Raw genomic sequence first — 24,303 nt, forward strand, 5'->3', positions numbered from 1 at the left:
GCATTGTTATTATTGATGCTGCATGAGCCAGAAAGAACTCTAGCTGACTTTTCTATGCTCTAGTGAGTTACAAGACTGGCTTTTCAGATTAAAATTAATATGATAAGCACAACAGCAGCAAATTAGCCTCATAAGAGCTTTTATTTATTCACAGTTGTTCTGAAGTTTTCCCACGTATCATGTATAAAGTTTAGAAATGCATAGTTAAAAGTCAACAAGAAGAAATCACAAGTGGGAGTATGTGTGCAAGGTACAAAGTAACCTAGTACTACTAGACTGCCTGCTGTAGAAAATTAAATTTTAAAATAAAGCATACAGGACAAAACCAAAGTTTCTTCTCCGTGATCCAATCTACCATATAGAAGAAAACAGGTAACTTCAGTAGATTTTAGGTCACTTAGCCAAGCCTGAAATTTTCTGGGGCACTCAACACAGATGTTTCTAGGGAAGACTGACTTTAGAAATTCCACCAAAGGCAAGGTTTGGAACAAGAACCAGAAACTGATAGATTCCCTTCTTAGCTCTGTTGTTTATAAAGAATGGTAACAAGCCAGTAAACACTCAGATTTGTTTCCCTGTAAGTATCAGTGTGGGCAGGAAGTTAAGAAATCACTAGTACAGAGCCCAAGATGCTCTATGAAATGGTCCCTGCCTATGAATTCTGCTGCCTAGAGGAACAAAAACAGAATGGAAAAAACAGACCTGAAGAAGAGCTGTGTAAGCTTGTCTCTCACTAACAGATATTGGTCCAATAAAAGATTGGATCTCACCCACTTTGTCTCCCTACTATGAAAACTTGGTTTGGGGTTATTTAGTCAGTCTTTTAAACCCAGTCTTCATGCATACCTGCTGGCTACCACTACTATTAGTTCCAAGAAGTCATTTTAAACCCAGAATAGAGAAAGGGATCCCTGTACCATTTAAGACTTCAGTCTGAACACTGACTAGAGCAGTAATGAAGTTTTTCTTTATTGAACAAAATTAGATCTTATTTTGCAGTTGTCATTCAGTGTTCCTGCTATCACCGTGGCAAATGGCAAAGTAAAAAGGTCAAGGTCCTTCCAACCTTTATAAAATGAACATTTAAAAAAAAACCAAAAAATCTATTCCCCAAAATGGGAAGGTTTCTCACACACTGTCCATTATCTCCAATGATTTGCAGCCTTGAGGCTTCAATGAGTCCCAAGAAAATGTTAGCCTTCCTGCTGCTGAATGAAAGGGTTTGGAATAGCTTCCATTCCATCCTGTGGACAAATAAGAACCACAGATGTTCCTCTGCAAACCACCAGTCCCAGCTGACGGGTATCCTCTGTTAGTTTGTACTGATCATCTGGATCTGAAAGAAAACCACCCAGGAGGGCTTAGGGTTACAATGACAGCATAAATAAAAGAACAGAATTCAGCAATTATTTTAGACAGTAGAGATTAAATTTCCTCTGTCATTCTTCATAGAATCATAGGACTGGAAGGGACCTTGAGAGGTCATCTACTTCAGTCGCCTGCACTAATGGCAAGACTAAGTGTTAGTCTTATAAACTTTTGATTCCTATTAGTACCTCTAAACACACACTTTGTTAGTCTTCTTTTCTTTCTATATTAAACTCACTTGCATATTAACTATTCTCCTAAAATTTTTACAATATTAGCAAGAGTGTGTCTAAGTTCTAAGGCCCAGCATGTTGGTTCTTAACTTGTGAATGACTAGTATTCAGTAATTTTAGGTGATTGAGGGCTGGGCTGTATCTAATTATCCTCAGGCTCTCCGAGTCTCTGGGAATTCAAGTATTCACAGAAAAGACCCCTCAAGCTAGTAAAAATGTCCACAGAAGTATGTTATAAAAATCAGGGCGATCAATAAGGATTATTTGTTATGGCACACTGGTTCTGTAATGGAGGAAATAATGACCACTGAAAAAGGTTTTAAACACATTCAGAACAGTCATTTGTCACAGCTGTTAGTAATAGTGATAAGACTAGAGATTTCTTTTGACTCGGTCAGGTAAGGTGAATTTGTAATAATCCATTAGTAAGTAGAAAAACAAAAATACATTGTAAAATCATCATGGGAAAGTATTTTTTCCCCTTCAGTAATGAGTTTTTGATCTCCTAACTTCAAAAAAAACCAAACCCAGGTCTTGAAAGTCAGGCTGGGGATTGCAGAATATCAGCATCCCACCAGAAAACGAGGAGAGAGAAACAGAGGCCAGCTCTTTCCCTTACACAAATGTGGTTATGTATCTATTCTTTCTGTATTCTGCATAGTGCTGTACTAATCTGATAATCTTTGACTAAATAATTCCACTGCAGCCTGTTATTTGAGTATCTTGACTCGTTAGTAACTTCAAACATGCAGCATATCTTAAAATGAAGTTACTAATAACAGAGGATTCAAAGCTGCACATACCCTGTGCTGTGACAATAACCATGAGTGACAGAAGGCACCTATGTCCACACCCTACACACTATTGTAATAATCTTTGTACAAAGTGTGTCCTGCAAAGAATCACTTGAAAACTCAGGATTTATTTGTTGTCAGTGTTCTGATAAAATGCGTGTGACAACATTGCATGTGAAGTTACAAGATTGTATGTTGTAAGACACCATTGTATGGTGTTATTAATATGTTCCAAACGGAGGTTGGCCAACACATCTGTCTCAAACAAAGGAATGTGTGCTCTGTTTAATTTGCATTTAAGGATAAACAGAGTCATCGTATAGAAGGGTAGACAAAGAAACCTCAAATAGGTGAGGAAAAGCAAAAGGGAATATCCTTTCCTATAGAGTGCCTCCTGAATCTCAGCTGGAAATGTTTTCTAAGAGGGGGACTGACACTATAAAAATGAGGGACAAACACCCCAAAGCACATCCTCTCTCTCTCTGCGCCCATCAATTCACTGCACCAAAAGGAACAAAGGAAGCAACCAATGAACTGGGGAAGGGGTCCTGACCTAAAAAGTTGGTCTGTAATACTTGAGAGCATATGGTGAGAAAAACTTTGCTTTGAATTTAATATAGTTTAAGTTGTGCATCAGTTGTGTTTTATTCTTTATTTTTCTTGTAACTATTTTGACTTCTATTCCTCATTACTTGTACACAACTACAAAAAGATAAATTGTGTGTAATAAACTTATTCTTTTGTTTTATCTAATCCAGTATGTTTACACTAAAATGCCTGTGAAACTCCATTTGGGGTAAGCAGGTCTGTTCATATTATTCCTATTAAACAAATACAAACTTTATAGGAATTTGTATGGTTTTAGGAGAGGGCTGGGACATATAAGACATACATGCACGGGGGAAAATCTATGACTAGGAGTGTGGTAGGGTCACCCTGCAGCAGAGCCAAGGTACAGCTGGCTGCCTGACTGCAGCACACACACAGACATAGCTGGGAGTGACTTGCATGCTGCAGACTATTTGTGAACAGTCCAGACTAGAAGCTACAGCAGCAAAGGATTGTAAACAGCATCCCATGATAAAGAGATTGCACTACAGTACTTGTATTAGGTGAATTGATAAATATTTTTTACAGTTTATTTATTACAAATATTAAGTGATCACTGTATTCTTTGTATTCTGTTTCAACTGAAAACAATATACACCTCTACCCCAATGGAACGCGACCTGATATAACACGAATTTGGACATAACATGGTAAAGCAGCAGGGAGCCCCGGGTCCTTTAAGGCATCACCTGAGCCCCGCTGCTTTGCATATCCTTTTTATATTCGAATTCATGTGGAGCCCTGGGCCCTTGAAAGCACTGCCCGAGCCCGGGCAGTGATTTAAAGGGCTAGAGGCTCCAGACACTGCAGGGAGTCCCAGGCCCTTTAAATCTCTGCCTGAGCCCCAGTGCCAGAGCTCCAGTGGTGATTTAAAGGGACCAGGGCTCCCCACAGCAGCCTGAGCACCGGACCCTTTAAATCCCCACTGGGACTCTGGAAGCCAGGCTCGGGCTGTGATTTAAAGGACCAGAGTCTTCGGCTGCTGCGGGGAGCCCTGGGCCCTTTAAATCCCCGCCCGAGCCCCAACGCCAGAGCTCCGGGCCCTTCAAATCACCGCCAGAGAAGCATGGCATACCGGGCCAAACCCGATATAATGCAGTCTCACCTATAAGGCGGTGAGATTTTTTGGCTCCCGAGGACCGCGTTATATCGGGGTACAGGTGTATTTGAAAATGCAGAAAACATCCAAAAATATTTAAATAAAATGGTATTCTATTATTAACAGCGCGATTAATCATGATTTTTTTTAAATCGCTTGACAGACCTAATTTTTGGAAGAAAAACAAAACCACCAGCAATAAAGTTCGCACATGACACAAAAGTTGGAGAAGTGGTAAATAAAGGTCTCTTATTTAGAGCGATCTGGATCAAACTGGGCACAGGCAGACACTATGCATTCTACTATGACTAAATGTATGCATCTAGGAACAAAAATGTAGGCCATACATACAAGATGGGGGCCTTTACCCTAGGAAGCAGTGACTGTGAAAAAGGTTTGAGGTCATAGTGGATAATCAGTTGAACATGTGCTCTCAGTTTGATGCCGTGGCCAAAACAGCTAATGCTATCCTGGGATGCATGAACAGGGGAATGTTGAATAGGAACAGAGAGGTTATTTTACCTCTATATTTGGCATTGGTATGATCGTTGCTTGAATATTGTGTTCAGATCTGGTGCCCACAATCCAAGAAGGGTGTTGATAAACTGGAGAGGGTTCAGGGATGAGCCACGAGAATTATTAAAGGAATAAAAAACATACCTAATATTCAGAGGGCTAGCCATGTTAGTCTGGATCTCTAAAAGCAGCAGAGTCCTGTTAGTCTATAAAGTGCCACAGATGTTTTGGAGCATAAGCTTTGGTGGGTGAATACCCATTTTGTCGGATGCATCCGACAAAGTGGGTATTCACCCACGAAAGTTCATGCTCCAAAACGTCTGTTAGTCTATAAGGTGCCACAGGACTCTTTGCTACCATGCCTAATACTGATAAGCTATATAGAAGGAGCTCCTTGAGTCTAACAACGACAGTTAAAAGGATAACTGGATTACAGTCTACAAGTATCTACTTGGGGAATATTTAATAAGGGACTCTTCAATGTAGCAGAGAAAGGTATAACATGATCCGATACTGGAAGTTGAATCTAGACACATTCAGATAAAAAACAGATGCCTTATTTCCAAACAATTAGAGTAATTAACCCTGCGTTGTGGTGGATTCTCCCTCAATGACTATCTTTAAATCAAGATTGTATGTTTTTCTAAAAGATCTGCTCCAGGAATTATTTTGGGGGAAGTTCTATGATACTATGTTATTCAGGAGAACAGACTAGATGATCACAATGATCACTTCTGGCCTTGCAATCTATGAACTTTACTTTGAAGGACATACCAATCAGATTCCTTAGATGCTAGACACTAAAAGCTCTCATCAAACGAGGCACCTAAGAATTGTCCAGATGACAAAAGAACTCCTCAATCCCTAAATCATCAGTTTCAAAACACTTCCAGAGAGATTCTGGGACCAAAAACTACAGGAAGACAGACTTTTCCATATATAAATTCCTCATTCACCCACCAAGAATTACATTTGCTCATCCCTAGTACTTAGCCATAATGGCAGAGGGAGAAAAATTGTTCTCCTTAACCTCTGAGGATAGGACAAGAAACAATGGGCTTAAATTGCAGCAAAGGCAGTTTATATTGGACATTAGGAAAAGCTTCCTGTCAGGGTAGTTAATCACTGAAATAAATTGCCTGGGGAGGTGGCGCAATCTCCATTGTTGGAGATTTTTAAAAGCAGGTTAGACAAATGCATGTGTCAGGAATGGTCTAGGTAATACTTAGTCCTGCCTTGTATGCAGGGCTAGAGGACCTCTTCAAGTCCCTTCCAGTCCTACAATTCTATGACTGTTCCCCTACTGATGTCTGATGCAGTCCATTCTCTTGTGTGGATATTGCAACATCAAATGCTATACTTTTTTGTAGTCACCACACTTATTTTTAGCATTCCACAAATTCTTTTTTTTAAATCTACTTCTGAAAAATAAAGTTTTATTCTAAAATTGTGGCCAACTGGACCGATGATACTTTGTGACACAATAAACATGCTTACTTTTGACCCTGTGTACCCTCCTGAAAGTTAGATAGCATGATGCTCATGACCTAGCATTGCCAGCAGATCGAGGGATGTGATCATTCTCCAGTATTCAACATTGGTGAGGCCTCATCTGTGTCCAGTACTGTGTCCACTTTTGGGCCCCACACCACAAGAAGGATATGGAAAAATTGGAAAGAGTCCAGCAGAGGACAAAAAAAATGAATTAGGGCATTGGAAAACATTACTTCTGAGGAGAGGCTGGGGGAACTCAGATTGTTTAGTCTGCAGAAGAGAAGAATGAGGGGGGATATGTTAGCTGCTTTCAACTTCCTGAAAGGGGGTTCCAAAGAGGATGGATTTAGACTGTTCTCAATGGTAGCAGATGACAGAACAAGGAGTAATGCTCTCAAGTTGCAGTACGGGAGGTTTAGGTTAGATATTAGGAAAAACTTTTTCACTAGGAGGGTGGTTAAGCACTGGAATGGGTTACCTAGGGAGGTGGTGGAATCTCCTTCCTTGGAGATTTTTAAGGTCAGGCTTGACAAAACCTGGGCTGGGATGATTTAATTGGTAATTGGTCCTGCTTTGAGCAGGGGGTTGGACTAGATGACCTCCTGAGGTCCCTTCCCTTCCAACCCTGATATTCTATGATTCTATGCTGTACCATAGGATATGCTAAAAAACAAGATCAGAGAGGTAGTCGTGTTAGTCTGGATCTGTTAAAGCAGCAAAGAGTCCTGTGGCACCTTATAGATTGACAGACATATTGGAGCATGAGCTTTCCTGGGTGAATACCCACTTGGTCGGATGCATGTGACGTTGCCATGCATCCGACAAAGTGGGTATTCATCCACGAAAGCTCATGCTCCAATACGTCTGTTGGTGTATAAGGTGCTACAGGACTCTTTGCTGCTTTTAAGGTAAAGATCATAACACAGCAAGAGAGTGTTGTTTTTAAACAAAAAGGGGAAGCAGGCATCAACTGTAGAGGATCACCTGTTTGTGCTGATGGTAATTTTACAAGAGTGCCCTGGGGTTCATAACACAGCTAAGACTGGAATTTTCAAAGAAGATTAATGAAATCTCAGTAGGTCCTGGATGTTTAACACTTCAGGTTGGGATTTTCAAAGAAGCTAATGGAGTTAAAGGCATTTTGTGGGAGGAAGTGGTATCAGGCAATTACCTATGACACTGATTCACAGCAGTTAAGATGATCTGCCCCTTAGTAGTGATTCCTGGTTAAGACTACATTTTAGTCATGGGTATTTTTAGTAAAAGTCATGGACAGGTCAGAGGCAGTAAAGAAAAATTCATGGGCCCATGACCTGTCCATGACTTTTATTAAAAACACCCACCCTGACTAAAACTGAAGCGGAGGGCCATGGATGCTCTAGGGGCAACAGTCTGGGAGCACCGGGCGTGCTAGGGGAGGTGGCCCAGGACCCCTGCTGGTGTTGGGGGAGAAAGGGTAAGGGGGGTGCAGCACATGCCCCACAATCCCTGTTAGTGCTGGGGAGGGGAGGAAGGGGGGCTATGACATGTGACCTGGGACCCCACTAGTGCTGGAGGAAGGAGGGGGTTAGTGGGGCTTCCTACTGGCTCCATCCCTGCAGCTCCTAGGTGGCGGAGTCAGGGGCAGGGTCTCCACTGCTTCCACCACAAGTACCAGCTTCTGCAGCTCCCATTGGCCATGAACTGCAGCCAACGGGAGCTGCGGGGGGAACCACCTAGGAGCTGCAGTGGGACCCCTCACCCAAGATAAGCATCCCCCCCGCCCCGCAATCCCCTGAGCCCCCTCCCATACACCTAAACTGCTGCTGCTGGGCTCAGGCAGCCCCTGAGCCAGCACCGATCACTGCAGAAGTCACGGAAAGTCAGAGACTCCATGACAGACTTGCAGCCTTATTCCTAGTTAGTCAGTTTGGAGACTCGGCCGTTTTATCTATAAGTGAATCCTTGACAACACAAAATCAGCTTCCATAGTTACTCTAAGCTTTCAGATGGCATGTTACATACCTCTCATATATTCAATAGTGCCATCAAGCACAAGGTTTAGAAGAGGGTCAAATCCTTTCAAGACTCCGCTAGCTGAAGACCAAACATACAAAACAAAACAAAACAAAAAACAGTTAGAAACTAAAATACACACTGCTTTTTTACAAGACTGTAGCAACAGGAAGAAAAATCCCAAAGCCAAGATGTAAGAAAATAAAATTCCTAAAATTCCACCCCACTCCTAAACTGGGAAGGGGAAACAAATGGGAGCAGCCACCAAAAAGTGCTTGGTCTGGGAGAGAGAGGGAATGGAGGATGCCCGTCTCATCATATTAAGATGTCATCAGTAAACACACTGAAGCATGACAAGTTGCTTCTAGAACTTTAGGTTATTCGGACAATTAAGCAAAGAAAAAGCCATTTCAACTAGTGAAAAAACGTTTACATTCTAGTTGTGTGGTCAGCAGATTAGCATAGCTTTTCAGTCACAAAACGCATTGTCTTGTGCTTACTAGAGCAAAAAAGTAGTTTAATAGGCTAGTAATTGTTTAACTGACACCATCACAAGTCAGACTAGATTGTGTCTGTGCTGGTAAATTTTCATATTTTAGTTATAACAAAATGAACAATCACAGTAAGTCGCCCTAAACAGCCCCATGCATCCCATCTCCTGTGCATCTTTTCTAGAATGTAAGCTCTTGTGGCACAGGCATTTGCCTTCATGTGTACATACTGTAAAGAGTCAAGTACCTTGTTCATGCTAAAGTACATAAAGTAATGATTTTGCAAGGCCAGGCATTATGCAGGATCACGAGTTGACTTCTCCATCTTGTAAAAGCCAGTTTTACCATTTGTATTACCATAATGTCCAAGACCCCCAGTCATGCTAAGACTCCATTGTGCTAGGTGCTGTACGAAAACAGAACTAAAGATAGTCTATGCCCCAGAGCTTACAATACAAGGTAGCAGACAAACCGAGATATATGGTTCCTCATTTCCTTGTACTCCCGTCTATCAGCAAGCATGCTAGGCAGCAGTATCACTGCACTAATGGGCTAACCATTATCAAGTTCTTTATAGGCAACACAGCAAAGGGGAGTTTTAAGGAGAGATTTGAAGCAGGATAATGAGACAGTTCTATGGAGGTTTATGGTGAGCGTCTCCCACGAGGGACAGCATGAAAATGCTTGTTTGAAAATTTAACAAGTGGGTGATGGAGGCTGGCATCTTTGGGTAATGAGAGACGGGAGTCAATATTTCAATAGTGAATGAGAGATGATAGGTAGGCCATGGATAGGCTGTGAAGGACCTTGAAAGTGAATACAAGATGTTTGATGTGTTAGAGAAAGGGGAGTCATAGTTGAGGGATGCAAAGACAGGGGTGATGGGGTAAAGGCAACGGGCTGGGAGAATGCTCTCTGAGGCAACATTCTGAATGGATACAGGGCAAGACTGTATTTGTCAGGGCCAGAGAAAAAGGATGCTGTAGTAATTGAGACATGAGATGATGAGAGCCTGGACAAGAGTTTTAGCAGCTTGGATGCATACGGCTGATAAGACCATATCTTAAGAGATGTTATGCAGAAAGAATCTCCAATATTTAGATGCATCACCTAGATATAGAGTACCTAGACAGAGGTTTGAATAAAAAATGATAGACCTGTGACATGGGCATGAGTGACAGGCAGAAGGTTGATGTTGTTTGCAGTGACAGAGAAAGAAGGTGGGGGGAGAAGGCTTGAGAGGACAATTAAGAGCTCTTAACCACGCTGAGCTTGAAAGGACGGCTGGTTAGACATCTTTGGGGAGATGACAAAGACATAGGTAGAGATTTTAGTTTGGACAGAAGAACAAAATTTGGGAGTAGAGAGGTAGATCTGAGAGATGAGCACAGAGAGAGTAGCTGAATTTGTGTTTGTGAATGAGACTACTCAGAGATAAGTTGTACTGAGAGAAGAGAAAGAAATCAAGGAAAGAGCCCTATGAAAGTCCCTCCTCCCGCAACTGGACATCCAGTGGACATGCTTAAAGAGCAATTAGAGAGATGGGAGGAGAACCAGGAGAGGAGTCACAGAAGCCAGGGTAGGACAAGGTTTAACAAAAACAAACCAAAAAAACCCACACGCATGGCCAACTGTGTCAAAGATGAATGACAAGTTAAGGAGGAAGAGGATGGAGTACTGGTTCAGAGTTCTTGGCTAGGAAAAAGTCATTAGAGATTTTGGTGAGAGCAGTTTCAGTTGAGTGCAAGGGGTGGAAGCCAGACTGGAGAGTCTTGGATTGAATTGGAGGAGAGAAACTTAAGACAGCAATTGTAGACAGGCATTCAACAAGCTTAGAGATGAGAGGGAGAAGGAAAACAGCAGTCAATGGAGAGGCAAGAGGGGACAGGAATGATATTTTTAAAACAGGAGAAACTGTACTTTGTTTTTTGAGGTGAAAGAACCAGAGAGGAGAGAGAGAGAGGTTAAGTAGAAGAATAAGGGAGAGGGGGAGAGAAGAGTGAGCACCAAGGAGATCTAAAGGTGCAGTGGTGTTACTGGAGCACATGGAGGGATTACAGGAGGCAAAAAGCAGTTAGGATTATGGATGTGGGATTCATTATACCGCAAATGCATGATGATCTGCAAACCAGCATAATTCAGTTTGAAACTTACCTTCCCTACCACCTTGGAATTTTACTCGAATTGTTTTGTCAATGTATTTTGAGAGATCCAAGATGCTCTCTTTCTTCTTCTTTTCTTTATCCTAGGGAGAAAAAAAAGAAGCAGAGCTAACATAACTAAAAAGTAAACCAGAACCATCTCTTGGTTACATGTTTGGCCAGTGCTTGCCACAAAGGGGTCCTCCAATAAAAATAGTTAATAATATATTAATAGTTAGAAAAAGAATGGTGAAAGCGTGACCTGCTTAATTGCAAAGGAGCTCTTCAGCATAAACTATCAGTGCCTTCAAATGATGGATTAGCCCACAGAAACTGAAAGTGCCGACAAACATAACTTTGTTTGGATCTAGATAGACTGTTGCATGAATTTTAGGCCACACAAGATGCAACCTGCTTCGTTAGGTAGGCCCTTTTAATTCAAGGCAGGCTACCAAAAGCCTCACCCAACTCTGGAGTATCATGTACACAACAAACCAACCAATCCCACCATATAACACACTTGCCAAATGGAGGGAGTATTCAAGTAACAGCTTTCTCTCTAAATTGAGCCATAAAACTCTCACTCCTCAACGCGCTAGCTTCAGGAATGGCAGTAGTGATAGATTATGAGAGTCTCACGGCCTGTGTTAAATCTTTGGGCAAGAGGACTTTCAGTGTACTGGATTCTTCTTCATCCGTGATAACTTTCCTAAAGGGAAATTTACACTCTGGGTTCCTTTACGGCGCCCCTCTGTGTTTGGCATCATCCCAGTCACCTGCCGTGCCCAGGCGCTGCCCTCCCGCCAGTAACGCAGCTCAGCATTGGCCCCCCGCAGCCGGGCTTTTTCAGGGCAGCTTCTCGCTGCGGGACCCCAGGCGGACTCACCTCCCCCCGCGTGGCTTCGCTCGCGCCTGGCCCGCCGCACTCCATGGAGGAGCCGGGAGGGGAGGGGCTCTCTGAGCGGCCCCCTCAGGCCGCGGGGGCAGAGCTCCCACAGCCTCCTGCCCCCCGCGCAGACGAGGAAGCTCCGCGGGCCTCCCCTAGCAGAGCCAGACCTAACATCGCCCCACCCCGGCGCTCGGGGCAGACAAGGGTGGCCCCTACCAGGGACCAGCCCCGGCTGCCCCGCTACTCACCGCCATCTTGCGCCCACCAAGCGCGTCAACCCTCGGCGCTTTCAGCCTGCCACTTCCGGAGTCTGGGTCACAGCCTCGTCCTCTGATTGGCCGCTTCGTCCGCTTGCCCCCTCCCAGAGGCGGGACTTCCGGGCAGAGAGGCCGGGTTGCTGGGTAACGCGGGCAGAGCGCTGCCCTTCCTGGCTCTGCTCGCGAACAACCGGGCTTACGGCGGCTCCCGGGATGGTGGCGGCGGCGCTGACAAGCCGGGTCCAGGCTGGGCTGCTCCTGCTCCTGGTCGCCCAGGTGAGTCCCTGGCTCCGCACGGAACAGAGGCGGCGCGCCTGGGCCCGAGGCAGCTCCCGACCCCTTCCTGCCGCCCCGAAGCAGCGCGCAGGGCTCCCTCCCTCCCTCCGTGGCCGCGGTGCGGTGCGGTGCTGCGCGCCCCGCCTGCCCGCCCGCCCGGCTGCTGTCGCTGTGGGACTCCGCCTTCCGAGCGGGCTCCCCCGGCCCGGCCGAACCCCGCGCCCGGCCCCCGCGGCCTTCGCGCGGGCTCCAGCTGGCGCTGCGGCCTCGCACCGAGGGGGCAGGCGAATCCCCGCCCGACTCGTAGCAGGGGAACAGCTAGGTCCTTGGCTCACAGCCCCTGTCCCGGAACGGGGGTCTCCAGTCGCTGTGCACCCAGCGGAGTGCTCCGCCTGAGGGTAGCCGGGGTTTGCTCCTCCAAACCTAACAGCCTTGTCCGCCACTTGCGCTTCCAAATGGGTGACCTGGGGTCACTGCCGCAGCTCATAGACTTTAAGGTCAGAAGGGACCAATGTGATCATCTAGTCTGACCTCCTGCACAAAGCAGGCCACAGAACCCTACCCATCCACTTCTGTAACAAACCCCTGGTAGCACTGGGCGCTTCCTGAACCAAAGACTTCCGAGTCGCCAGATATTTTCAGTGCCCAATGTCTGTTCAAGGTAGGGTGACCAGCTGTCACTATTTTACAGGGACAGTCCTGATATTTGGGGCTTTTTCTTCTACAGGCGCCTATTATCCCCCATCCCCTGTCCCGATTTTTCACACTTGCTGTCTGGTCACCCTACTTCAAAACCAGTCACAGCTGGAATGTCCTTGATTTGTAGGAAGCCATGAAAACCATATACAGTACTATACAGAGACAGAAAATAAACGTGGAGACGTCTGCAGAATGGAGTTCAGGTACAAAGACTGACTTCTTCACCCGACTGCAATAATAAAACTACAGTAAAGCTATATCTATACTACCACTTAAGTTGGTATAACTTATGTCTCTCACGGTGTGAATATGCCATCCTCTGAAGCGACGTAAGTTACACCGACCTAAGCACTTGTGTGGATAGTGCTATGCTGGTAGAAGAGCTTCTCCTGACGACGTAGCTACCGCAGTTCTTTAGGGGTGGATTAATTAAGTAAATGGGAGAACTCTCTCCCATCAGTTTAGAGCCGCTACACTAGAGAGTTTACAGTGGTGCTGCTGCATCAATAGCCTAGACGTGGGAGGTATCAGAGACCGTGTCCATTAGTAAGCTAAACTGGGACTTCAATAAGTCTCTTCCCCATCATGCCATATACATGTTGGGATTTCCCATTACGGTTTTCTTAATGGTCTATGCTACGGAGGTAGACGTAATGCAGCTCATGTCGACCCAACTATGTCAGTGTCTGCACTCCAGCCTTCCTCCCACTGATGTAAGTGCCCTGCTACACCAACATAATAACTCTACCTCCATGAGAGATATAAGGTTTATGTTGGTGTAGTTGGGTGAGGTAGTGTCTATGTAGACATAGTGTCCCTCACATCCCCCGTCTTGTCAATTTCACAGCTCCTGCCATGAAATTGACAAGAAAGCCCCTGATTCCCTGGAGAGCTGGGTGGGTGGACCCTGCTCCCAGCTGGGAGTCAGGGCCAGAAGCTGGGGGGGGGTAAAGAGGGGGGACCAGCCCCTTGGGGGCCTGTGGGGCAGCTAGACTTCTGGCAGGGAGCTGTCAATGGAGCTGAGAACCAGGATCTCAGCTTCCCACGCTCAGGAGTGAAAGTAACTTAAAGGACTTACAGATATGTCGGAGTCCTGAGCGAGGGCAGGGCTTCAACCGGAAGAGGCAAGGCCTTTCAATATTTAAAGGCTCTGGGACAATGGGCTGTGGCTGGGACTTCCAGGGCCTTTAAATCACCCTGGAGCTATCAGTTGCAGAGGTGCTGGGAACCTCGGGGCGAATTAAAGGGCCTGGGGCTTTGGCTGCCATGGAGCTCCGGGCCCTTTAAATCATGGTGGGAGCCCGACTGCTGGGGTCCCAGGACTCCAGCAGCGATTTAAAGGGCCTGGAGCTCCAGCTCCTACGGGGCGTCCCAGGCCCTTTAAATCACTGCTGGAGAAGCCAGTCCAATCCGGCATAGCGTGCTGGACGTACCAGCTTACTTTCCCCTCTGCCCACTCTTCCCCTCTTAGGTTTGGGAAAGTGCTCCTAGTTAGGATGTGCACCACTGTCCCAAGGAGGATAGTGTGGACATTTGACTGTGGTGGTTGTAAGTCAACCTAATATACCTCAGCTTAGGTTTCTAGTGTAGACATACCTTTAGTGTTGACAAAACCATGAGTTTATGGAGGGGATGGTATGATGAGATAGTCAAAGATCAATTAATTGCCAAAATTAGGCTATTAGCGGTAAATATGCCCAATGGCCTGTGATGGGATGTTAGATGGGGTGGAATCTGAGTTACTGCAGAGAATTCTTTCCTAGGTATCTGGCTGGTGAGTCTTGCCTACATGCTCAGGGTTTAGCTTTCCCCCCTCCCCCCGCCACAGGGACGTGATGCCAGCCGCTTTAGGGAGTGGCATGAGGCTCAAGGGGGGCAATCCTTTGGCTGTAGTTTGCCCACCTTTGGCCTGGAGGTAGGCCGAGGGGACGGGGGTGGGCCCCAGGAAATAGCCCTGTGGGCTGCATGCGGGCCATGTGTTTGAGACCCCTGCTTTAAACCATGATTTGAGGACTTCAGTAGCTCAGACATAGGTTAGGGGTTTGTTACAAGAGTGGGTGGGAGAGATTCTGTGGCCTGCGTTGTGCAGGAGGTCAGACTAGACAATCACAATGATCCCTTCTGACCTTAAAGTCTATGATTCTATGTCTTTCTATAGTTCCTGAAAACATAGTCTTCCCTTCCCACTCATGGGAGTCCTGCCTGTGTACTCTGGGGAGAAGGCGTTGCGGATCGGAATACTTAATCCTGCATAAGTGCAACAGTGGAAATTTTTTCTTGATGTACTGAAATTCTCAGTCTTTGTTAAATTTTCTAACAAGCAACTTCTTGCTTTCTTCTGTGCTACCCCTCACATTTGAGAGGAGCTCCCAATAAACATCAGCACAACAAACTCATTATTCGCCTACAAAACCCCCTTAAAATTTCTCCTTTGCTGTGATGTGTACCAAAAAACCCCAACAAACCAAACAAACTTGACAATGGTTAGGTTGCTGATGTGCTGAGAGCACTGCTTATGATACTGACCATTATTTCCTCTGTTTCCCTGTACTCAGCCACCTATCTGCAACCATTTGTTGTATATTTTCTTATACTTAACCCATGCCCCAAAGAGCTTACAATCTATCTTTTTAGTTCTGAGTTTGTATGATGCTTAAAAACAATGGGGTCATAATCCATGTTCCCTCTAATTTTTTCCATCCATGTCTGGAATGAATTTTGTTATGGGCACCAATATCGATTTATTGTGCAGATGTGCGCCACCAGTAGAAACAAAAAACCTAGATACAATATATATTTTTAAAAAGTTACCATAGGGATAATTACTCCAATCAGGACAGGTTAGGCACTTTAGAACTCAAAAGAATTAAATTTAAGCATAAGAGAGCAATAAAATTATGAAATGCCTTGACCAGTCAAAAACCTAAAATAACAGCGCTTTGAAAGAATAAAATTACAGAGAATATATGTGCATTACAGGAAGTGCCAAGCAATAACAACAACACAGGTACATGTTGGGAGTTGAGTTTGAAGGAGACAGAATGTGTCGTTGTGTGTGTGTGTGTAAGTGAGAGAGAGAGAGAGAGAGAGAATATGTGTGTGTGCTGGCTACTGGGGAAGTGTACGGGTACGTCTACACTACGGGATTATTCTGATTTTACATAAAGCGGTTTTATAAAACAGATTGTATAAAGTTGAGTGCACGCGGCCACACTAAGCACAGTAATTCGATGGTGTGCGTCCATGGTCCGAGGCTAGCGTCGATTTCTGGAGCATTGCACTGTGGGTAGCTATCCCGTAGCTATCCCATAGTTCCCGCAGTCTCACCCGCCCCTTGGAATTCTGGGTTGGCAGCCCAGTGGCTGATGGGGCAAAAACAGTGTCGTGGGTACAGCCTCACCCCTCCCTCTGTGAAAGCAGCAGACAACCATTTCGCGCCTTTTTTCCTGGGTGAACTCTGCAAATGCCATAGCACAGCAAGCATGGACCCTGCTAAGATCAATACCGCAATCGTGGATGTTGTAAACACCTCGTGCATTCTCGTGCAGTCTATGCTGAACTGGGACCTGCAAAGCCAGGTGAGGAGGAGGCGGCGGCTATGGCAGCGCGGCAACGAGAGTGATGAGGACATGGACACAGAATTATCTCAAACCGCGGGCCCCTGTGCTTTGGAGATCCTGCTGGTAATGGGGCAGGTTCTAGCCATTGAAAGCCGATTTTGGGCCCAGGAAACAAGCACAGACTGGTGGGTCCGCACAGTTTTGCAGGTGTGGGACGATTCGCAGTGGCTGCGAAACTTTCGCATACGTAAGGGCACTTTCGTTGAACTTTGTGACTTGCTTTCCCCTGCCCTGAAACGGCATAATACCAAGATGAGAGCAGCCCTCACAGTGGAGAAGCGAGTGGCAGTAGCCCTCTGGAAGCTTGCAATGCCAGACAGCTACCGGTCAGTCGGGAATCAATTTGGAGTGGGAAAATCTACTGTGGAGGCTGCTGTGATGCAAGTAGCCAAAGCAATCATTAAGCTGCTGCTACGAAAGGTTGTGACTCTGGGAAATGTGCAGGTCATAGTGGATGGCTGTGCTACAATGGGATTCCCTAACTGTGGGGGGGCGATAGATGGAACCCATATCCCTGTCTTGGCACCGGAGCACCAGGGCACCCAGTACATAAACCGCAAGGGGTACTTTTCAATGGTGCTGCAAGCACTGGTGGATCACAAGGGACGTTCCACCAACATCCATGTGGGATGGCCAGGAAGGGTTCATGATGCTCGCGTCTTCAGAAGCACTGCTCTGTTTAAACTGCTGTAGCAAGGGAATTACTTCCCAGACCAGAAAATAACAGTTGAGGATGTTGAAATGCCTGTAGTTATCCTGGGTGACCCAGCCTACCCCTTGATGCCATGGCTCATGAAGCCGTACACAGGCAGCCTGGACAGTGGTCAGGAGCTGTTCAACTACAGGCTGAGCAAGTGCAGGATGGTGGTAGAATGTGCATTTGGCCGTTTAACAGCGCGCTGGCACACATTACTGACTCACTCAGACCTCAGCCAAACCAATGTCCCCTTTGTTATTGTTGCTTGCTGTGTGCTCCACAATCTCTGTGAGAGTAAGGGGGAGACCTTTTTGGTGGGGTGAGAGGCTGAGGCAAATCACCTGGCCGCTGATTACGCACAGCCAGACACCAGGGCAATTAGAAGAGCACACCATGAAGTGGTGCGCATCAGAGAAGCTTTGAAAATGAGTTTCGTCACGGGCCAGGGTATGGTGTGACTGCTGTGTTTGTTTCCCCTTCATGAACCCCCCACCCCCCCTTATTGACTCCTTCCCTGTAGGCAACCCACCCTCCCCCTCGATTAGAGCTTGCTTAAGGAAATAAAGTCACTATTGTTTAAGAATCATGTATTCATTATTAAAAAATAATTATAAAAAGAGGCAGAGAACTGACAATGTATCCCAGTTGTGGTTTGGGAGGAGGATAGGAGGGAAGGAAAAGGCCATTAAACACATTTCAATGTAATGATAGCCTTTTGGTTGGACTGTCCACGGGGGTGGAGTGGGTGGGTGCACGAAGCCTTCCCCCACGCGTTCTTACACGTCTGGGTGAGGAATATATGGAACATGGTGAGTGGTGAGGGTGGTTACACAGGGGCTGCAGTGGCACTCTGTGACCCCGCTGCTCTTCCTGAAGATCCACCAGACGTCAGAGGATATCAGTTTGATCACGCAGCAGCTCCAGCTTTGCATCCCGCCACCGCTGATCTTCCTGCCTACACCTCTCATCTCGAGCGTCCCTCCTGTCCTCAAGTTCACTGGCATCTTTCCTGTAATTTGATACCACGTCCTTCCACTCATTCAGATGAGCTCTTTCATTGCGGGTTACTTCCATGATTTCCAAGAACATTTCGTCTCGCGTCTTCTTTTTCCTCTGCCTTATCTGAGATAGCCTTTGGGATGGAGTAGGGAGGCTTGAAAAATGTGCAGCTGCATGAGGGAGGGAAAAAAGGGAGAAGTATTTAAAAAGATACATTTTTCAGAACAATGGTTATACTCTTTCACAGTGAACAACACTATTCACCGTACATAGCACATCTGATTTCACTACAAGGTCGCATTTTGCATCTTACTATTGAGTGCCTGCGGCTCTGGTGTTACAGATCTCACAGACGCAGGTCCGGGCATCAGAATTCAGCTTGCATGCGTCCATGGTAAGCCATTGTCTTTTGGCTTCTCCAGCCTTTATATACACAGTGCCCTCTGATGCTTCTTTCCTGTTAACATGCAGCAGCAGAAGCCAACTCCCCCATCCGATTCTCTAGGATGATTGCTTTACCCCTCCCCCCACCGCGTGGCTGGTATCATGGAAGATCACTGCTAATCCCCCCCCGTTCCCCGTCCACCGCATGGCTGGTAACTGGGAAGATTCCTGCTAGCCAAACGCAAAAAAGCTCAGCGCTATCCTTCCTCCCCTCCCCCCGCTTGGCTATGTGCAAGGAAGGATTTCTTTTAAGAAACAGCCCGGGAGGAAAATGGCCAGCTCTGTCTCCTTAATTAAATTCCTGAATTTCAACCAGGTTACCGTGAACGATATCACTCTGCTGAGGATAACAGACCGAGATAAAGAACGGATGTTTCTTGAATGCCAGCAATCACCGGGACCATACGCAGCTATGCTTTGTCATGCAATGATACCCGATTACTTGCTACATGCATGGCGTGGTAAAGTGTCCTACCATGGTGGACGGAACAAGGCTGCCTTGCCCAGAAACCTTCTGCAAAGGCTTTCGGAGTACCTCCAGGAGTGCTTCATGGAGATGTCCCTGGAGGATTTCCGCTCCATCCCCAGACATGTTAACAAACTTTTCCAGTAACTTTACTGGCCGCAAATGCATCCCAAGCCCTCATGGCAAATCAATCATTTTAAAAAGCTTGCTTTTAAACCATGTTTTATATTTACAAAGGTACACTCGCCAGAGGTCGCTTTCATGGTTTCACTGTCTGGGCTAGTGGCTTGGGAGGGCTGGGAGGGTAATTCCATCTGGGTCACAAAAAGCTCCTGGCTGTTGGGGCTAACGGAGTGCTGTGTGCTCTCTGCAAGGTCGTCCTCCTCTTCCTCCTCCTCCTCCTCCTCATCTTCCCCCTCCGCAGAATCCTCAGCCATGGTTGAGATTACAACCCCCACCTCAGAATCCACGGACAGGGGTGGGGTAGTGGTGGCGCAGCCCCCTAAAATTGCATGCAGCTCAGTGTAGAAGCGGCATGTTTTCGGACCTGACCCAGACTTTCCGTTTGCTGCTTTGGTTTTCTGGTAGGCTTGTCTGAGCTCCTTAACTTTCACTCTGCACTGCGCTGAGTCCCTGGTGTGGCCTTTTTCCATCATAGCCTTGGAAATTTTTGCAAATATTTTTTCATTTCGTCTTTTGGAACGGAGTTCTGTTAGCAGTGAATCCTCTCCCCATACAGCGATCAGATCCAGTACCTCCTGTGCGGTCCATGCTGGAGCTCTTTTTCTATTCTCAGGAGACTGCATTGCTACCTGTGCTGATGAGCTCTGTGTGGTCACCTGTGCTGTCTCTTTAAGACGCTCACACCAGAAGGCTCAGACCACAGCAGCTGAGCTCTCTGCTCCTCTGCGCCGTTCCCCCCTTCCCTTGCTCTGCAGAGATGGGGTACATGGGTGGGGGGCACCCTGACATCAGTGCCCCCTTACCCCGCCCCGTCGCTCTGCACAGCAAGCAGGAGAGTCCCGGGAGCAGCTGGCTGTAGGCTCCAAGGCAGAGGGCAGGAGCATCGTGCACCTTAACACAAAAGCTACCATGTATGTGACTCTGCAAATCAAGTGCACAGCATGCCTGGGCGGCCACGTGACCACACAGCTCTGAGGGAACACAGGTCATAGTCCATAACTTGGGCTTCCTAGGTGCTATGAAAATATTAATAAATAACTCTAGTAGCTCATCAGACATACATCAGGGGAACTGTTAAGGGTACAAAACAACTGGTTTCGGTTCTACTGATTTGTTATCATGAAGCAAGTTTTGTGAAGCTATTGTCTCTTGAGTAACATCTGGACATAATGAGGAAAATCACTCTCTTTGCCTTCTTATTATGACCTAAATTCTCCTGGGATTTTGTTATGGATGTTCAGAGAATAGTATCAAGTAAAACAGTTCCTGCCTCCGTCACAGTTCAGGGCAACTGCACCTTTATTTCCCCTCAGGGGTCCAGCAAGGGCACCTATTCTCATGCTTCCAGCTCCCCAGCTGTTGCCTTTCTTGGTGGAGATCCTTGTTTCTCTCTTTTCCAACTGGAGTATTTCCAGGCTGTGCAGTTTCCTGTCTTCACTGTGTATTTTCTAGCACAGACAGGTTGCCTAATGCAAACTGCTTGCTTTCTTTTTAGGGATGGTTAACAAGTGTAACTGCAACAGATATTGTTGCCACATATCACTTCCTATGCAAGCCTACTTTAGTCCTAAGGTGAAAAGCATTACAGAGAGAACATTAAAAACAATAGCAGAACCCACATGCATGCTATTAAACTTATCAGAATTACCCTCAACCCTAACAGGGATTCTGGCAGAAACAGTTCTTCAAACTCTCACCCAAAGGAATTCCAAAAATCTGGGCTGGGGAGGGAGAAAGGAGTTGGGGAATTCAAAGGCTTGATACTGGAGGCAGTATATGCAGTGTGACAACAACATATACAGTTTTAATACAAAGATGTTAAACCCTAATTTAATAAGTCAGGATTCCCCTGAGCTAATGGCTCTTTCAGTTAGGGCAAGTCAGTTTCATAGCCAATAGTATGTAAGGGAGTAATGTGCTCAGCATCACATCCAACCAGCTTTTACTGGGCCCCATTTTGAAGCTGGCCATTCAGTATGAGATCAAGTGAGACTTGAACTCACAACCTTGACAGTTATTGTCAAGGGTCTTAACTGCTGAGCTACGATATCTCAAAGCTAATACCCAACAGGGGACTTGAACTGTAGCCCCTCAGATTAAAAGTCTGATGCTGTACCAACAGAGCTATCCAGACTCATTATTTCAATAAAGTTTTTCTGAATTCCATAAGGTTTGTTCAGGAAATTACATGATATTGTCGTATGTCACAGGATCTTGTTATGGGTGTTCAGAGACTAGTACGAAGTAAAACAGATCCTGGCTTTAATTTAGATATATCAGAAGATCAATACCTGGTATTCTGAGCAGCAAGCCATTGAGGAGAGAAGCTGGTGGTAGTAGGAAAAATACATCCTTTTACTTTTAACTGCCAGACTTGCAGATTCTCCCTGGGATCCTGGAGTCAAGCCCAATTTTTACCTTCTTAAGTATCATCACCAGTAATAAATTCTGCAGGGTAAATTATGTTGTCATTAACTCAATGTCTTCAACAGGTAAACAGCAGATACGTGATGTCAACAGATTTGACTCTGAATGGATTTACTGAGTAAGATAATGCGGTTTTTACGTAGCCACTTTTCAGAAAGACCTGAACTTTAAGATTCCGTGGTTGTGTCAACCTGACCTGGGCTATACTTTCAGTGTTAGTAATGCAAAGTTCTTCTTCATGCTTTTTTTCCCCATAACTTCCTCTACCCTACCTTTTGATAGCTACTGAACAGTCTGTCCTTCTTAGGTATTTACAGGATGTCAATCTGTTAATGAGAGGCCATTGAAATAAGTTTCTCTATTTAGCACCTTCTGTGCTAGGTTCTCAAAATGCTTTACAAACATTTGTGAATTAAACATGAAAATATCTGGGTATTCTCATTTTTCAAAGATGAGGAAAACAGGCACAAAAAGGTGAAATGATTTGCCCCAGGCTCCACAGGAAGCTTGTGGTAGAGCTAAAAATAAAATCTCAATCTTATTAATTCCAGTCCTTTGCTTTAACTACAAGATGTTGTTCCCAATGAGTCTTCAATGGTTGTGCACCAATTCAAGATTTGAAATGGAACAACTTTTAACTTTGTTTCTCTCTTTTTAAGCATGAGACCTGTGACTTTGAAAAGGTACTGCTGTCTTTGTCTGAGCTGAATTTTAACAAATTTCTTTACCTTAATGCAGTGGTCAGCAACCCTTTGGCACATGGCCCATCAGGGTAATCCACTGGTGGTTCGCAAGGCATTTTGTTTACGTTAACTGTCCACAAGAACAGCTTCCTGCAGCTCCCAGGGGCTGTGGTTCGCCATTCCTGGCCAATGGGAGCTGCAGGAAGTGGCAGCTAGCAGGTCCCTGCCGCCTGCTGCTTCCCACAACTCCCATTGGCCAGGAACAGTGAACTGTGGCCCCTGGGAGCTGCAGAGGGGCCGTGCCTGTGGATGGTCAACATAAACAAAATGTCTCGTGGCCCATCAGTGGATTACCGTGATGGGCCTTGTGCTGAAGGGTTGCCGACCCCTGCCTTAATGCATCCTTAACTGAAGTTTCCACAGACCATGCACAACAGCAGAGGATCAAATCATGGAAATAGTCTAAAAATGGATGTGCTGCTTACCTTTGTCACACATGGTAGGTGTGTGCACACTTCTTGCAACTCTTTCTTACGGTCCCTTTTGTTATCTCAAAGAATACTAATTCTAGATGGCATGTGTATCTTTTCTTCCTTCTTTTAAATAGCATGATTGGTCTCACTAAGCTCTCTATCTTCAATTTGTGTGGTTTGATCAATGTCGGCTACAAATCAAGTATTATTGATTCACTGAAAGCATCAGAAACATTATATGAAAATAGACTAAAAGAAGTAGCGAAAAGGAACAAAAAATGGAGCTTGAGTCCATGAGTTATGGTAGGCCTTGGAGTACTTCTCAGTGTATTGGAATATGGCTTCATTGAGTACAGACCTTTGTGGAAATGGCCCAAAAACGCTTTCTTACCTCATCGGAATAATGGAGGTGGCCCTTTCTGTTGGTGTGTAGTCTGTGGCGAGATGGGCTGGTGCCAAAACAGGGATATGTGTGCTGTTTGTAACTCCATTGCATTTTGGAAACCTGATTGCTTCAAAACCATCTATGGTCCTTGCACATTACCAAGAGTCACAGCCATGGTGCATTTCCTGATTCCAAATTGATTTCCCACTGACTGGTAGCAGTCTGGTGTTGCAAGTTTCCAGTGTGCCATTGCCACTCGCTTCTACACTCTCAGTGCAGCTCTCATTCTGGTGTCCCTGTGCTGGAGGGCTGGGACAAGTTCAGCATACAGATCCAGGAATATGGCTGTGCACATCTGAAAGTTCTGCAGCTGCTGCTCATCATACCTAACCTGCATTACCCAGTGATGCAACCAATCAGTACTTGTTTCTCAGGCCCGGGCTCCACCAGCTGCAGCTGCTCCATGAATGCCACCAAAAACCTTGATGGTTTTTGCTGTGTCCAACAGAAAACTGTCCTCCAAGGAATAATCATTTTCCCTACTCGTTCAGTTTTTCTTGCAGCTCTGTAGATACTACTGGACTGTGCTCCCTGAGCTTGCAATGGGGTTTAGTTGGGGTTGATTCTGCTTTGAGCAGGGAGTTGAGCTAAATGACCTCCTGAGGTCTCTTCCAACCCTAATCTTAATATAATTCTGTGACAATAGTGAAGAGCTTTGCAGGCTCCATGCTTTTGTCAGAGATGGCAGACAGTGAGGAGGGCCACACAGGTTTGTGGGATTTTAGAAAAAAAGGTGTGAAAATGATGGGATAAAGATAACATTATGGGATTGAGACAGTTGCAAACTGGGAAGTTGACCCCATGCTCCCAGTCACCCCTAAATGACTAATTCTGGCCCATCATGCATTGCCAGAACTTTGCAAAAGGCAGGGCACTAGATAGTGGCAAGTTGCATAGTGGGATACCGGCCCAAGGTGCATTGCACTCTGCATTGATACAAGCACTCCTGGTGAATGTGTACACTGCTAACGCAAGGAGCCATGTATGCATTTGCAGAAACATTGT

At 45.7% G+C, this 24,303-nt stretch overlaps 2 protein-coding genes across 5 annotated transcripts in view; one reads left to right on the forward strand and one right to left on the reverse strand.

The window, feature by feature from the left end:
* Window positions 1–122: 122 nt before the first annotated feature.
* Window positions 123–11,945, reverse strand: LSM7 (LSM7 homolog, U6 small nuclear RNA and mRNA degradation associated). 2 transcript variants are annotated; one of them, XM_030540841.1, is made up of 4 exons: window positions 11,878–11,945; window positions 10,754–10,844; window positions 8,118–8,189; window positions 123–1,336 (listed from the first exon to the last, which is right to left on the reverse strand). In XM_030540841.1, the coding sequence occupies exons 1-4, from the start codon at window positions 11,881–11,883 to the stop codon at window positions 1,194–1,196; spliced, it is 312 nt and encodes a 103-aa protein (XP_030396701.1). In that variant the 5' UTR covers window positions 11,884–11,945; the 3' UTR covers window positions 123–1,193. The 2 variants fall into 2 exon arrangements, with proteins under 2 accessions (XP_030396701.1, XP_030396700.1); XM_030540840.1 differs by lacking the exon at window positions 11,878–11,945 and adding an exon at window positions 11,627–11,855.
* A 66-nt stretch (window positions 11,946–12,011) lies between these two features.
* The window catches only part of SPPL2B (signal peptide peptidase like 2B), a 128,188-nt gene continuing 115,896 nt past the window's right edge, over window positions 12,012–24,303 (forward strand). For 2 of the 3 annotated variants that reach the window (XM_030540830.1, XM_030540833.1), the window contains exon 1: window positions 12,012–12,162. In XM_030540830.1, coding sequence (XP_030396690.1) covers window positions 12,100–12,162 — 63 coding nt within the window. In that variant the 5' untranslated portion in view covers window positions 12,012–12,099. Of the gene's footprint in view, window positions 12,163–12,988; window positions 13,065–24,303 lie in introns of all 3 variants that reach the window. The other variant, XM_030540832.1, reaches the window with a different exon arrangement.

The sequence above is a fragment of the Gopherus evgoodei genome, chromosome 22 (assembly GCF_007399415.2).
Source record: "Gopherus evgoodei ecotype Sinaloan lineage chromosome 22, rGopEvg1_v1.p, whole genome shotgun sequence".
Taxonomy (NCBI): Eukaryota; Metazoa; Chordata; order Testudines; family Testudinidae; genus Gopherus; species Gopherus evgoodei.